At 28.3% G+C, this 12,216-nt stretch overlaps 1 protein-coding gene across 3 annotated transcripts; it reads right to left on the reverse strand.

Moving 5' to 3' along the window:
• Positions 1–1,318: 1,318 nt before the first annotated feature.
• LOC114403563 (probable protein phosphatase 2C 5) lies at positions 1,319–4,634 on the reverse strand. Of its 3 annotated transcripts, XM_028366582.1 has the most exons (8): positions 4,481–4,634; positions 3,611–3,864; positions 3,132–3,303; positions 2,836–3,053; positions 2,651–2,758; positions 2,414–2,539; positions 2,085–2,317; positions 1,319–1,925 (listed from the first exon to the last, which is right to left on the reverse strand). In XM_028366582.1, the coding sequence occupies exons 2-8, from the start codon at positions 3,818–3,820 to the stop codon at positions 1,706–1,708; spliced, it is 1,287 nt and encodes a 428-aa protein (XP_028222383.1). In that variant the 5' UTR covers positions 3,821–3,864; positions 4,481–4,634; the 3' UTR covers positions 1,319–1,705. The 3 variants fall into 3 exon arrangements, with proteins under 3 accessions (XP_028222383.1, XP_028222384.1, XP_028222385.1); XM_028366583.1 differs by lacking the exon at positions 4,481–4,634 and having other exon boundaries at positions 3,132–3,371; positions 3,611–3,751; XM_028366584.1 differs by lacking the exon at positions 4,481–4,634 and having other exon boundaries at positions 3,132–3,319; positions 3,611–3,725.
• Positions 4,635–12,216: the final 7,582 nt, after the last annotated feature.

A 12,216-nucleotide genomic window follows, 5' to 3' on the forward strand; every position in this document is an offset into this window, starting at 1 on the left:
ATTTACATAAAAGTTTCAAATTTCAATCATAATAATAACTAAATATTGAAAATTTGTAAATTAAAATTCTCTATATTTTCTAATAACTTATAATATTACTCCATTCATTTCATTATAATTATCGTAAAAGTCTTAAAATAATTATCATTTTAATTTTTTAATGTAACATTAATTAAATTTTTTCACTTATATTTTTTATTAATGATGGTCAACAAATGAAAAGGTTAATTTTATAAGATTATTATTTTCTTTGATCTATTTATTAATTTTCTTAGTCTATGTAAAAAAATCTAGTATAACAAATATCATGATTCTTTTTCTTTTAAAAAAAATTGTTTCTTTTATTTTGGTTATTTATCTTGTAAATATGGACATTTTTAATAAATCTAGTACTACAATCATTAATCGCTGTTTATTTTGATTTTTTATCTTTTAGAAAATTTATATCTTTTATCTCTTAAATATAGATCACTGTCATCATTTTGAAACAACGATTATTCTCACTTTTGAGTTTGTTTTTTTTTTTACTGATTTAAGACGTAAAATTAATTTTAAAAACTGAATCCAGCTCATCGTATGTCATATTATATTAACGAGAAAGTATGGTAGGAGACCCTGTTTGTAGTTTTCTTCAGGCATTTAATACTCTTTCCCCAAGGGTTATATACATACTGCACACTGATATTTTAATTTTGGCCATTTGCTGCTCACGTTTACGACAAAAACTATTAGCTTAAATATATATTCCATCAGAAAATTGGCTACTCACGTTTACGACAAAAACTATTAGCTTAAATATATATACCATTAGAAAATTCCTTTAGTATGTTTGAATAGAAAATTTTAACTGAGAAAAATAATTTATAGAAAATTTGAATTTCTGTAATTTAGAATTCATTGTTTGGATGTTTTTTTTTTAAATTTAAAATTTTAGAATTTTAAAACAGAATTTTAAACAACTAAAAATCTGGAATTTCAATTTCTTTCTAAAAGGTGAGAAATTGAAATTCTCTTCTTACATTCAAGAAATACCGTATGAGAGTGTGAAACATCGATGATGAGTCTAAGCGTAGAGGAACACGTATAATTAGCACACCAATCATATCTTTTTTTTTTCATTCATTTTTTTTTCATCTTCATAATTTTAATTTTTTTTATCCAAACACAAAATTTTGAAAATAAAAAAATTTCAATTGAAATATTTGAAATTCTTATAATTTAAAATTTCTCAGAATTTTAAATTCCTCCATCCAAACACACTCTTAATCAAATTTACTTGAATATCCTATTTAATTAATAATTAATAATGTAGCAAGTTAAAAAAAAAAAGCTCATACAATTCAGGAGATTGAGCATATCCTGTTGTCCGACAGAGTCACACACACAACATAATGTGTACTGTTGTTAAAAACAAATAAACCTATAAAGGGTAACAATGAAATTGCCAGTTAATTACAAGCCGTTAGTAATCAAACTAATAGAAGTTATCTACTAAACAACATTGCTTGTTCTGTCAGTCAGTCCAACAGCTGAGAGCACACGCCAAAAACAAACTTGCGACAACCTCCAATAGACCTAATATGGCTATCTCAACCTCATTCTTACACACCAATGACAATCACCACCCAAATGTAGAAGCAAGCATGCTCACACTGCCAGAGAAAAATTATACTAATATTTACTATGTTGCTAGAATACTATATTACTATGCTGTCTCCGAGGGCCTAGTAGACCTTTTTCCTTCCATGGCATCTTTCTTCTTCTGACAGTTTGTGCAGAGGAATGGACCTTCCCATGGCTTAGATACTGGGGGGAAAAAAGGCCCAGTGTTCATTGATAAACTGTCCACAGAGGGCTGATCTGCTTGGCAAACCGCACAGCGGAAAATCTCAGGATTCGTATTAGATGGAAAATCCTTGCCTAACCTGCATTTTAAGTCCGAAAATTTAAGAATCAAAGATAGATGTATTGGGAAAAAAGGATCATTTTTTCTCTTTCCACCATGATGGTGACAAAGCAAAGCAACAATTAAACTTCAAATGACATCATGCAAATATAAATTTAGCAGTTATGGTCCCAGTTACCTCTCTGTAAGCATTGCAGAACCCTCTTCAAATAATTCCTCCACAACACCAACCGCAGAAAGCTTATTGGTGCCTTTGTTTGTAGAGTTTTGAGATTTCTTTCCAAAGAGAAGGGAAGTTAGCACGTTACGTTTCTTTCTTGGAATTGTTGGCAACACGGGATGATCTGAAGGAATAATATCTACAACGAGGCAAGTTGTATCATCCTTCAGACCTCTTGACCTTAAAGCTTCCTGTTAAAAAATGGAAGAGAAAAACACAAAGCATTAGAGAAGATAATGGAACATCCATTCCTGAAAAGATAGTGAGATTGGCCCAATTAACATCACCTTAACCACCAGCTTTGCAGCAAGCTCTGCAGGTACACCTCGGCATGACTTGGCAGCCATATCAGAAGATAAAGCATCCCAAATACCATCAGAAGCTATAATAAGTCTTCCACCAGCATTTGAAAGCTGGGGAACCAATAAGAGAAGGTCATGAGTGCTGAAATTTAGTACTAAACATCTCCACATAAAAATGACCATCAATATATAAACTAAGACTTCAAAATGAAACTAGCTTACCTTCACTTGCTTAACATGTGGTATTGGCACAATAAATTCTCCCACGTCCGTGTCACCAATTGATCTAGAAAGGCACAATCCACCAGGCCAGCAGCGAAGAGGCCCTACCTATAAATGTATTAAGGAACCAAAACAGGCTAGTTAAAAAGTCCTGATTAGATAGGAATATAAAGATTACACCATACCTCATTGCCTCCAAATACATTGAGTCTTCCTACTTCACCACCACTGGCAGTAACGCGATCCCTCTCTTCTACATTTTCTTCCAATCTGTGATCAACTGTCAAGAGAGAAACAACACCTCCTTGAGTATCTAATATGCAACGGGAATCCCCAACGGATGCAACAGTAACAGTCCATCTATCAATCAGAACAAATGTAGCTGTTGTTCCAGAAGTTTCCCCTGCAGGCAAAATTAAAAGATCAGGAAAAGTGCACGTGGAGAACTCCAATAGGGATACAAAGAAAACTCTGAATGTACCTTTTTTCTGAAACTCTATGTCAGTTTTTACAAAACCAACAACTAGAGCACGAGGCAGAGCTTGAAGCCACTCATCCCTACCCATATCTTGCGGTATTGCACTCAAAACATTACTTAGTATGCTTTCCTTCGCAAAAATAGCAGCAGATATACCGTTGTGCCCATCAAAGATCTGCCAATCAAGAATTCTTTATGGATATCATAACCATTGTGGGAATAAATTGATGCTCCACTTGTTCACTGAGAAAATATAGGAGAAGAAAGAAAACACACACTTCAATTCTCATTTATTTACCAAACCTGAGAAACAAACATGTCTCCAGCGTACAGAACTGATTACCGATTTGTCTTATCTAAGGCTATTTTCTCATCTCTTATTATTCTGATGTCTATCCCCAAACATTTCACCAAAAGCAAAAGGATGCTAATCATTTTAAGTAAATACAATTGTAAATGTAAACCAAGAACATAAATAATACCGCAAAGACAGAAAAGAGTGTTGATGAATCCCCAGGAACTCTCTGGCAATCTGTCTTGATTAAAAAGTAATCTTCTCCTTTCTTTGCCAAGCCAGCCTGCCCATACTTCACAAAAGGTTTTTCAATTTTTCCATTTCGTAGCTCCTGGCCAATCAGGGTTGCCAGCGGAACAGGAGGTTGCTTCATATTAGATAATTCAGTCGTACTCATCTTTGTTTAAAATTAAACATTTCTGGAACCCTGGCAAAGAAATCCTAATCGTCCAAACAAAATTGAAAACAAAAGAAAAAAAGCCATAATAAGATTCATGTTCAATAATGAATAGAAATCCAAAAAGACTCCACTACCTCTAGCAGATCTACATGTTTTGGGTGTCAATATTATTAGCAGCACAATTCATACACATAAGAGGTGGCCATAGAGACAACAAACTCAATATACCATAATATGACACTGTTTATTTTCAAAGTAAGATCCCTCTAATTTGAATTTCCCCTATTCAATACATACATAGAGCAAAAAAAACTGGAAGTCTAGAACAGATCAAAGATAATGCGCCTTTTGCAATAAAAAATGACAAAGCCTTACTTCAGAAACTAAACCAAAGTTTCTTCGCATTTAACAATATCAAATAACATCACAACAAGGTGACTCTGTAAAATGAGTACATTAGGAATTTATCAAATTCTCAACAAATTAACGATTACAATAACTGGCCGAACCCATAATTTTAAAAATAATAATTTGTACGGTTATCTAACAATTGGGTATCTGAGAAAATGCATAGCCAAGCCACCCAACTAGGATGCTGCATTTGAAAGAAATAGAGAGTGAAAAAGAAGATGAAATTGGAAAAGGGGGCGGACTCACGGGTGAAAAATGGAGATGGAAGATTCAGCATTTGGAGGAAAAGATCATAAACCCTGATGGGTGTGGGTGGCACTACAGAACAGACTCGGAGAGAGAGAGAGAGAAAGAAGAGATCTTGCTCTGTTATTTGATTGGTAGAGAAATGTTCTAGACAGAGGAAACGCGGAGAGAGAACCACCTCATAATGACGTTTTCATCCTCAACTTGAAACGCAATGCCGTATGCCACCAATACTGCTATAGTTTTTCTCTCTTTTTTCCACAATTATTTTTTTCATTAATAATTACCGAAAGATTTGTAACCATTATAAAACACTCCATATATAAACCTAAAAATAAATTAAACTAATTAAAACACAAAATTCAAAGAACAATATGTAAGTATTTTTTTTAAATGTTTTGTTTGAGTCTAAACTCTAAATGGATCAACTTACTAGTGGAGTAGTTCTTAAATTCTATTTTTATTGCCGTCATTATTTTAAAAAAAAAAAAAAACAAATGAGTCCTTACGTTGATTATAGTTATTCTGTGTCACTTGGATATTAGGGATTGGATTTTTTTAAGAAAATTATTTGAGAAAAAATTATATTTTCTTACCGGTAATTCATTCTTAGCGACTTAATACTATTCTTTTTAATGCAAATGCCACATTTTTTTTGGAGCTTAAATATAATATACTTAATATGATAGTTTTTAAATTAGTTAAATTTATTAAAAGATGTTTTTATACAGCATATAAGAATACAAATATACAATTCATTACAGTTTTTTTTTTAACGACTCATTCAACAACTACAAAACTAATTAAAAGTTTTCTTAGATTAAAATAATTAAAAAAATGTGCAGGCTAGGTATGATTAAAATAATTAAATGGCAGGCTTAATACTTAGTCTCACATCACTCAATCCAAAGGAAGATTTAAAGAACCAAAAGTCAAAACTGTGGTGACAGCATTATCGTGTTTCTTTCCTATTTCCAAGTATTTTTTTGCTATGATTGTGTCAACAACTTTTTGGCAATAATTAGTTACCAGTAACTTTTTCTATTTTCTTCCTTCATGTTTATAATGTTCGGTAAAGATTAATATTGAAGCAGTAAAGTTTAGAATTCACATAATATTCAGTAAAAATAATAATTTTTACGATCAAATTTATGGTAGATTGGTACTTAAATTTTTATCTAAGTACATTCTTAATACAGATTTTTACATTTTAAAAAATATAAATAGCTGATCTAGTAGTGTAAATAATTAATTGAATAATGTTTTATAATTAAATTCATTGAATAACTAATTAATTTATAATTAATCTTTTGTAAATAATGTTATTGTTCACAGTGAAAGAATAACAAATATACTAATTATTTAAATTGAATGTAAGTATGTGTATTTTTTATGTGTGAAAATCGGTATAGAAATTTAAAATACGCATCTTGCTCAGATGAATTGGACTTTCTTGATATAATATGTTTAAATCTTTAAATATTTCTTTAATGAATCTTTATGTTGGAATCTTTCCAAATTACAAAGACTTAATTTCAAAGGTAATTTGTAAAACAAAAATCTCAAATGTCCCATGGTTATCATTTTATTAGAAAATCAATATCCAATAAATTTGTATACTGAATGAACTATTGATAGCTGATGTGAGTGTTGATATAAAATCAACGAGAGACATAATTTTAATTTAGTGTATTGAAAATAATAATCGTGTGTTAGGTTTCAATTCATTAGAATTTGTATTGTTTTCTAACGAACTCAATTGGTTTATCTTTTCTCAATCACTAATTCAGGATTTTGATTAAAAAAAGTATATATAAACCGAAGTGTCATGCTGACATGGCCACGTGGTGGTGGTATCCCCCGCGGCGGATAACAACTGGAAAGGCAATTAAGTGTGGCCCACATAACATATTGTTGGGCCCATTTACATTTCCTACGTTGACTTTCAATAAAATTATACTCTTACAGTATCAATTAATTAATTATTAGTATAACAAAACTATACTTACTACTCAAATCCTCTTACTAACGTGAAACAGGTATAATTCAGTTACTTAAGTAAGAATCTATACCTTATTATAAATTTTTTTAATTTATCTTTGATTTTTTCAGATAAAAATGATACATTTATTTAGGATTCGTTTGGAAGGAATGAAATTAGAAACAAAAAAATTGAGTGAAAAGAAAACACACATAATGATATCTTTTCATTTATTTGATTAAAGAAAAATTCAAAAACAAAGTTGATTTCAAAAAACAAAAAATTTAAATTTTCTTTTTTTCCACTTTTCTTTCAATTTAAATTTTTTTTCCCTCTCTACCAAACATAGGGTTAAATACTTCCTCTGTCTTGTTTTCTATTTTTCATGTAAAGAGCACAATCAATTTTTTAGGAAAGCTAATCTTATTTAATTTGGATATAAAATTATTATAGGATGTAACTTGTTTCAATTATTTAATATAAATTCGCACTCAATATTTAAATTTAAGATAAACTTAAATAATCTTATATTAGTTAATTCAATCATTCGATAATCCAATGTCTTGTTTCATGTATAAGATTTTGATATAAAAATTAAAAATATAACTAATATTTTATAAATATATTACAATTATATAATTCTTAATATTCTTATTATTGTTTTGATTAATTAGATTTTTTATTTCCTTCTCTACAATAAATGATTAATTAAAGATCTAATAGAAAAAAAAATTAATGATTCAATAATATTGTAAAAATGACAATCAAAATATATTTTTTACTAAAACGTTAAACAAAATATCAGTTAAAATTTATTAAAAATTAAATGTAATTACTTATTTAATTTCTATCATTTTTAAATTTATTTTTTTAGTCCCTATAATTAATAAGTGGATTATTTTTATTTTTAAAATCTACATTTTAATTCTTAAAAGATGTATATTATCAAGAAATTTTTAACTAGCAAAGTAAAAAAAAAATTGAATAACAAAAATAAGAATTAAAATATAAATTTTAAAGAATAAAAAATAACTCAACTTCAAAATCTCCACTATCTTTATTTTCCTACTTTTTATAATGAAATTTGTATGATTAGAAAATAACTCAACGTCAAAATCAACTTTTATAACAATAATTTTTGTTTTCGTATCCGATGACGGTAACGTTTTGGTGGCTGACTGCGTGTGTTTTTGGTTTTATGTTGGCGCGCCTTTTAATGCATGTTCAACATAATTCTTAGGTTGAATTTTGGTTCTCCTGTATTTTTTAATTAGTGATTTTAGTTTTTTTTTAAAAAAATTGTAATTTTTGGTTTATTTTTTATTTTTTCATGCATTTATTTTGTATATTTGAATTAATTAATTTTTATGACATCTTGTAAGTTATTTTGCATAACCTATAAGTAATCAAATATTCATGTATCTCATTAATCTATTATAAAAATAATTATTAATTAATTTGTAAAACAATCTTTATAAAGTTAATCCACTAAAAAACTTATTTTGAATAGCTTAAAATTAGTTTTATTCCAAAACATTTTTCATTTATAAGAAAAAAAGGCTTAAATATCCTTTTAGTTCTTGTAATTTAGTATTTTTTTATTTTTTGTTTTTGTAATTTTTTATCATTTTTAATCCTTACAAACTATATTTATTTTATTTTTTGTTTTTATATAATACTTTAGATAAACACTTTTTTCATAATCTTAAAGATTAAAAATAAAATAAATATAATTTGCATGAACTAAAAATAAAAAATAATAATTTTGCATGAAATAGTTTGAGAACAAAAAAACTAATTTTCCACTAATTAAAAACTAATTTCCCACTAATTAAAAAAATTAGTTAAGATCATTTAATTTTGTTAATCCACTTAAAAAGTTTTATTCTCAAACTATTTTTAATTGGAACTTGATATAAAAAAATAAAAATGAATAGTTGAAAATAAAATCTCAATCAAATGAATAATATTTTAGACATGGTCTTATTAAATATAATAAAATTATTTAAGATTTGCTTATTTGAGACAAAAATATATAGCAGATTTTTTTGTTGTTTTTATTTGATACCATGATGTATAAATTCGGGGAAATACTAATAATATATTTTCTGACCCATTCTTTTTAATACATTTTATTATTGATCAAAATTTATTAAAAATTATAAATTTTTATAGGTTTTACTTTTTATTTAATGATTATCTATTAATAAGTTTATAATTTTTCATAAAATATGTATTAGAGAGAAATATATTGTTAATGTTCCTCTTAATTTTTTTAAGGAAAGTGTTTCTCTTAAAATTAATGATTACGGTTGTCTGTTTATTTTATTTTATTCTATTCACAGTTGTTCACATATTTCCATTAAGTTAGAAATATAATGTTGCAGGGAACAACGAAATAAATAGAAGGGAAACACAAAAAAAAAAAAACAAAATTATCAACCTCTGTCTTTCTTTTCTTTTCTTTTTTTCCCTTTATTCTCCTTTCCATTTTCAGCCCCTTCAATTTCCAGTTCTAGTGCAACAAGGGGCACCGGAAACTAGAGGTGGGGGATTATTCTTCTCTTTTTCATACAAAAATCAGGTTTGTACAAAAAGATGGTTTGGAATGGCATCTCATGCTCACCACTAGAGAAACACAGACAACTATTTAATGCCCTCTAATGACAAACCCAAAAAAAAAAAAAAAAAAAAACCTCACTCTGTGCAACTACATTATCATACACAAACCCAAAACAAAAAAGCCAAGGTGGTGGAGCAAGAAAACAGAAACCTTATAACTTGAGCACCATTTGGCATTTCCATTGCTTCTCTTTGCATCTGGATGCTTTCTTAGTTGACTAACTACGGTAATTTGTCTCCTTGTTGATGTAGGGGACACTGAAGGGATCATACTCCTTATTCGTAGGAAATGGAAAAAAAGTTAGTTAACGATAACATGATCCTTGACAAGAACAGAAGCAACATGAAGTGCAACACCTAACCTAAATATGAATACCTGGTTTCTAGGTTTTTTGCTTGTCTAAGAGTTGTTTTTCTTGTTTTAGACACTAATCCGTTGGGAAAAGAGGTTGCTTTAGGTACAGGTGCATGTGAATGATGTGATTGCCAACTCTTGTCTGATTCTGAACTTTCACTAGTTGCTAGCTCGATCAAGGTCGTCAGGGTCATTAAATTTTATGGTGGCCACCTCCATGCATATTTTTGAAGGGTCTGAAAGAAACGTGGGACGTAGCATTGGAGAAGATGAGCGTTTGCTTTCTGTTTCACCCTCTCCTACGAGGCTATCATCAGTAGTTAAAGCGGCCATTCCTTTTCATTTACCCCTGCATGATGTGGCCACGGGGGTGACTTCCTATAAATTTCCATGGGATCAAAGCTTCGCCTTTTCATGAACTTGGGTGTAGCCTTTTTCTTGTCCTACAAAACCATTTTTCACATGCATGTAAACATCATGTTTTAGAAAACATATGTGTGATGGATTTTGGACATAAAATGTGTAATCTCCTCATTGATTCACATATTAGACTTTGAGTTTAATCTCAGTGCATCAGTTTTACATAAAAAGTTTTACAATATTAATCAATCAGAAATCATAATAAGTATAATTTTTAAGGTGATTATTATAAAAACTCTTTAAGCATTCAGTGCATGAATTATTTACTTTTATACAGTATACTTTTAGATGCCTCGTACAAGTAGAAGTAATCGCCTTCAAATTTAGGATCATTATTTTCAAAGATGAGATTACTAGACTAAACATGTATGTAGATTAGCCTATTTTGTGTTCAAGATATCTTATAATGATCACGGACAAAACATGGTTGATAATATGTTACCTCCATGCTACTAGGGTCATCTCTTGGTGGCTTACGAGGTCCATGCGACCAACTAGGATCATCTCTTGATGCCTGTTTGCACTTATCTAACACTATTATTTTTGAACCATTTTCCGTTTTTTCTTTGTGTTCATGTGCATGCTTCTACTCCTTTTCTTCCCCTCTTCATTTCCATTCTTTTTGCTAGTTGTTGATTATGAGATTCCCCACGCCTTAAGTGTATATATCATCCAAGTTTAATTTTTATGTAGCGTGAGTATTAATTTTTTTACATTATTAATATAAATAATAATAATAAATATGCTTTTTAAGTTAATTATTATAAAAATTAATAAATTTAAAACCAAGAAGAGAAAGATTTAAAACCAATAAGAAATTAATAAATTTATTATACATGTTTACTGATATCTAGATGTTCATATAATTTTTTTCACCGTTAGTGTATCAACCTTCCATCTCCTTTTCTAACAGAGTCCCATGCACCTAAAAGTGTGAAAATATGAAAACATCATTGACTTGTGAAATAAACATAGTGGTATACTTCAATTCAAATTAAGAGTTGATGCATTTTTATTGCCTTAGAAAAACAAAGTTCAAAAACTTATATTGTTTTTTAAAATATTTTTATATCTGAAAACATGTTATTTGTAAAATTGATCCTTATTTTTTTATTCATTTCTAGTTCTATAAATTATAAAATAATAAACTTTTTTATATAGTGGATATACGGAAAGATACTTAATTCACATTATTTTTATTAATATAAGGAAATAAATACAAAATTTATATTTTTTTCAAAATCACAATCACATTACCACACGAGGATATTAACTTATTCTATTGCTTTTCCATAATATATATGTACGTGTGTCTCATAATAAAAAAAAATATGTGTGTATTATCTTAAACGATAGATCGATGAAGTATATTTATTTTACACACCGATTTAGGATATTTTTTAACTAAGAAAATTTTTGTAAAAAAATAAGATGTCCAAGATATTTGTGTTAAAGATATTCTTATTCACTCTAACTTTTATAGAGATTCTCTCGTCTAACTTATTCAAATGCTTTAAGTTAAGTATATTTTTTTGGATAAGTAAAATTTTAGAATTAAGTTCGGAAACTTTCATGGGCTTTAACCTGACCAATCCATGGCCCGTTTTGGAACAGCCCGCTGTCTCATTCTCCTCCCATGGATTATCAATATTTTATTTCCACGTAAAGAACGAAAAATGTCACGACTTTTTTTTTTTTTAAGTTTTCACGAATTAAACATGTGAAATGATATATTGCTTCACTTTATCTCAAAATTAATAAACTTTATTAATTTTTTCATGATGCACAACTTTTAGATTTTTGTGCTTCAGAAGAGTAATAAAATAAGCTAATATGGTTTTAGCTATCAAAGTTACAATGTTATGATATAGTTTTTAACACCAGATTGTGATTTTGATAACTAAAATCATACTCGCAGATACTTTGATAGTAAAAAAAAAAGATTGATTTGTTCTTTTGTTTTATGGAATTGATTTTGTTCTCTTTTATGGTGTACTACTGGACACTTGTGTAATATATAGGAAAGTGTTTGTTTATAAAATTAAGTTTTATAATAAATAAATAATATTTTAAATATATGTTATGATCCAAATCCCCTTTCTATAAATATATAATAAGATTATTTTCAATTATTGATAATTTATTTTAAAAAATATTACAATTAAATTAAGAAATAAACATGAAAGTGATAGATGGAAAGAAATATATAAGATATTAAAAAAATTCCTAAACTATTTTCGTTGGAAAAAAAAAACTCATAAAACTTTTAAAGAACAATTCCTAAAAATCATCGCATTCAACATAGTTATTTTAATTTATAGAGAGGGGATTTGGATAAGAAAGTTTAGTAAGTAATCT

The sequence above is a fragment of the Glycine soja genome, chromosome 20 (assembly GCF_004193775.1).
Source record: "Glycine soja cultivar W05 chromosome 20, ASM419377v2, whole genome shotgun sequence".
Taxonomy (NCBI): Eukaryota; Viridiplantae; Streptophyta; class Magnoliopsida; order Fabales; family Fabaceae; genus Glycine; species Glycine soja.

Bases quoted from the DNA above. Each gene is read 5' to 3' on its own strand.
- LOC114403563 (XM_028366582.1), bottom strand. From the start codon at position 3,820: ATGAGTACGACTGAATTATCTAATATGAAGCAACCTCCTGTTCCGCTG. The intron at 2,759-2,835 runs GTATGGTGTAAT...ATACATTTATAG, and splicing joins ATGTATTTGGAGGCAATGAG to GTAGGGCCTCTTCGCTGCTG. The intron at 1,926-2,084 runs GTAACTGGGACC...CTTAAAATGCAG, and splicing joins TCTGCAATGCTTACAGAGAG to GTTAGGCAAGGATTTTCCAT.